The 4,135-nt window shown below is 35.1% G+C and overlaps 1 protein-coding gene across 1 annotated transcript; it reads left to right on the top strand.

Moving 5' to 3' along the window:
- The first annotated feature begins 3,223 nt into the window (after positions 1–3,223).
- Positions 3,224–4,135, top strand: LOC132173306 (protein LURP-one-related 4-like). Its single transcript, XM_059584762.1, has 3 exons — positions 3,224–3,451; positions 3,565–3,783; positions 4,001–4,135. Exons 1-3 carry the CDS (start codon positions 3,224–3,226, stop codon positions 4,133–4,135), a joined length of 582 nt encoding a protein of 193 aa, XP_059440745.1.

The following is a 4,135-nucleotide window of genomic DNA, read 5'->3' on the forward strand; positions in this document are numbered from 1 at the left end:
CCTTTGCAAGACCTTGGCTCTGTAAGATCGACAAGCCTACAACTCGTCTCCTTGCTCACAATCTTCTTCAACGTGATTCTCCTTTACCGGACCCTTCCGATAGACTTCTCAACCGTAGATTTATCAAAGGAATAACTAAAACTCTAAGAGATTTAATTTAACGCTCACCACATATGATCTCTCTTAGCACAGCCTCCGACGAACTCTCTGGGGGTGAAAATTCGTACTTCTATCTTCTATAATGATGTATATATACCCCCGACAAAACCCTAGACTTAAACCACTTAAAATCACGTTTTTGGGCCTCAAACTTACGGGGTGTCCGGACATGTTAATGGGCTGTCTGGACACGGCTTTGCGGAGCAAAATTTGAGTTTCTGGAAATGAGGTCCGGACCCGGGGAAGGCATGTCCGGACATGGGTGAAACAGCATTCTGGAAATGCTGTCCAGTCTTGATCAACAGCCCCGATCGATGGGCGTTTGTGGTCCGATTGAGCTGAAATTTTGCAGGGACGTTCATAACACATGAATCTACATTATGAACGGTGGAGATTGGATTCTGAGCATTCTATATCAGTGTTTGAGCTCGTGAACCGTAGCCTCTGTATTTTGGAACTGAATTAAGCCAACACAAGAACTAACACATAGGATTAACAAGTTAACCACTAACTAATTAAATTCACGTCAATTTATAAGAAAACTCGTAATAAAAGTTATAATACCCCGATAACATGCACTTGCACAAAGGCAGCCTCCATAGTTAAAACAATTTTATACTCTTTGTGCTCCCATTGAAAGCACAATATACTCTTTTATTACAGCCTCCATAGTCCATATAGAATTCTTTCATCTTCTTCTTGCTGCTGCCGCCCGGGGGTGGGTGAATCCTTTTTTTTTTTTTCCCCACTTCTGGAAAAGAAAGGGATCTCTTTCATCCTTCAGGATAAGCTTCCTTTAAAAAATATTAACAAAAAATAAAAATCCCCACTTCATTTATTATTTATGTGACAATGAATACATTTGATAGGCTGCATTAGGTAAATCTGCATCAAAATCACTGTATTTTTACTGGGATTACACATCAGAGATGCAGGTGGTGTAATTGCATGTTAGGTACCCGACTTTGGCAATGCGTATCAAGTTGGGGTATATATTAATATTCCATAATAAGATCACTGTTGTTTGTGTCACTCTCCTGCCCCCACTTGGTTTTCTCAATACAATACAATATACATATATATCACCTCATTCATCCTTATCTATATATATCTAAAATTGAAGGCATGCATGTACAAGATTCTTCAAAGCAGTCATCCCCCAAGTTGTAGGATACAATAATGGAATTTATAATATTAATTAAATGATTAAATTAATCTACTTAAGCTTTTGAGATGTTGGTGATTTTGAGCTTTGTTTTCATCATTTATCTCCAGTTTCAATTATAAATAATTCACGTGTTAGGATTCGTTTACTAAGGAGAATATGCTTTAGAGATTATGGTGATTTAATAGACTTAATTTCCTCCCTCTATGCAGCCAGCTAGTCAGCAATGCTACAATTATATAATGGCACAAAACAATATATGAGAGGTCTCTTTTGTTGCCGTACTTTATATATTAAGACTAATTGGCTTGTGAATTCATTGGTTAGTTTAATGCACCCTCGACACAATGACGAGACTAGAATCTGTGCTCATATTTGCATGACAAAAGGTAATCCATATATATACTAAAAAAGAAAAGAAACAACTAGGGTAAACATAGGATTGTATCATATATATATAGAGAGAGAAATTATAAAATAAAATTTGCTGTTTTGCTTGATAAAAGGAATAATGTGTTAAAATAGAGGATATTTTTCATATTGTGTTGATTTCATTTTTCTTCTATAGTATTTATCATAGATAGCTTCGGTAAGATTTGATTACCTTTAATTTCTTAGTTAGCTTCCTTTCGCTTACCTTACTTTCTTTATAAATAGGGTTATATGTAACATGTTAATAAAATCAAAGCGTAGTCTTATGCGACACCTTCGAATGATGGACATTGGCCTCTAAGATCGAACCACCTCAAATTTGTCTCTTTCTTTATCTACTTCTGCCTTTTTTTTTTTGGTTCCATATTTCATTTTAGTATAAACTTCTACAGAATGAATTCGTCTATATAGTTGGTATTTGGATCATAGTAAACCAATTTGCACCCATTAGTTTTGAATGGCAGGTGATCACTATGAATCATGAGTTTGGTTTGCCGGCGGTGAAAAAATTATTGGAGATCTTTCTACAAAAATTAACCGGAAACATCCCTCTAGTAAAAAAGTAACTAGAATTCTTCTCCAATCTTGTAACCTTTCACCATTAATTTTTGCACAGGAGATCTCTGATATGATAATTTTTTCAAAGGAAGTAAGCCAATGAATAAACTTGCAGCAAACTAGTTCTTTCCAAACCTATGTCAGCTTACACTCATGAAAAGTAAGCCTATGACCTAATTAATTTGGTGGCCAGCAACTGATGATTATAATTGAATGATTAGATAAGCATATTAGAAAGGGTTTGATAAGGTTGAAAGCAACTATGGATAAAAATAATGCACAAGGAATGTGTGCCCCTTTTATTCCCTAATTGCAAAAAATTGTCAATCTCGATCTGTTAAGTATAATATATATAGAAGCTAGCTTCATATGACTTGCAGGGCGCTTCCTTTGTCCTTTAGGAGACCCTTTACCCACCCAAAGGGCCCGACTTTCACAACATTTTAAAACTATGCAATAAAAGGTTTAAAAAAGAACACATTTATAAAGGGGGGCTGCACTTTATTTTTTTTATTTTTATTTTTTATAATACATTTTCAGAAGGAATATGTATAGAAGACTGCTCTTTGCAAAATACACTGAAAAGTATCTATGTATACCTAATTAAACAGACATGCCCAAAACGTTTGTTAATCATAGTTGACCCAATGCAACCAATCACTTCCTAGGTTATTTAGCTAGTGCACTTTCACTATTCTAGAAACCCAATTAAACAACGAAAAGGCTACGTATGTAGCCAATTAAATTACTAGAATAATAGAAATATATATTAATTAATCACCATGCTTAGTTTCTATATATCCATTAAGGATGGTGGAGTATATAAACAAGCTCTCAGACAGGTTTCTGTACCATTATTCCAAACTTTTTTTTTTTTTTTTTTTTTTCCAAGTATCTTCCTTTTGATCAATGGCGAAAGTGTACCCTCAAGTTCCAAGTTTTTCTCCCCACATGACTTCAAAGAGAGAATCATTTACTGTATGGATGAAATCTCTTGTTTATCAGACAAATGGGTGCACTGTTTACAACACAAATGGTGATATTGTTTATCGTGTCGACAACTACGACAAGAAAGGTAGCAATGAAGTTCATCTCATGAATCTCCAAGGCAAAGTTCTTTTTACTATACGACGGAAGGTATATTAATTGCTTACTGAATTTTCAACTAATTTGCTCAGAAAAAAAAAAAAAAAAAATGAAGACTTAATTAAAAGAAAATTTGGTTTTTGTTTTTTGTAATTATTTTGCAGAAACTTCTAGCTTTTGGAGGGTGGGATGGATATAGATGCAACGATTCTTATATAAACGAAAAGAAGCCATGGTTTCAAGTTAAGAAGTGCTATAGAATATTGCTCAAGGGAGACTTAGGTTTCCAAGTTACTGTCGGTTGTGACAAGTTCTGGATAGTTCGTTTGGCTGGAAAAACAGCATTTAGAATAGTGAATATTGATGGAGATATTGTTGCAGAGGTGAGTAGATTTCTTAATTTGTAGATATTCAGGTTGTTTGGTGGGTTCAGTAGACTGATATACGACTGTGATAGGATTGGGATGACGTAACTGTTATATGGCAGTAATATATATAACGGTTGGTTGTTATTGTTCTAGTTTTGAAATTAAGGTTATGTGAATGAGATTAAAGGTTGCTTACATGTTTTTGTTCTTGTGTTCGGATTTGTGGATGCAGGCAAAACCAAAGCAGGCATCTTCTGGGGTACTGTTGGGCGATGATGTTTTGGCTTTGGTGGTGGAGCCTCATATGGATCATTCCCTTATGATGGCTCTATTGATTGTCTATGGACTGATCCGACGTAGAATGTGA

The sequence above is a fragment of the Corylus avellana genome, chromosome ca3 (assembly GCF_901000735.1).
Source record: "Corylus avellana chromosome ca3, CavTom2PMs-1.0".
In the NCBI taxonomy this organism is placed as follows: Eukaryota; Viridiplantae; Streptophyta; class Magnoliopsida; order Fagales; family Betulaceae; genus Corylus; species Corylus avellana.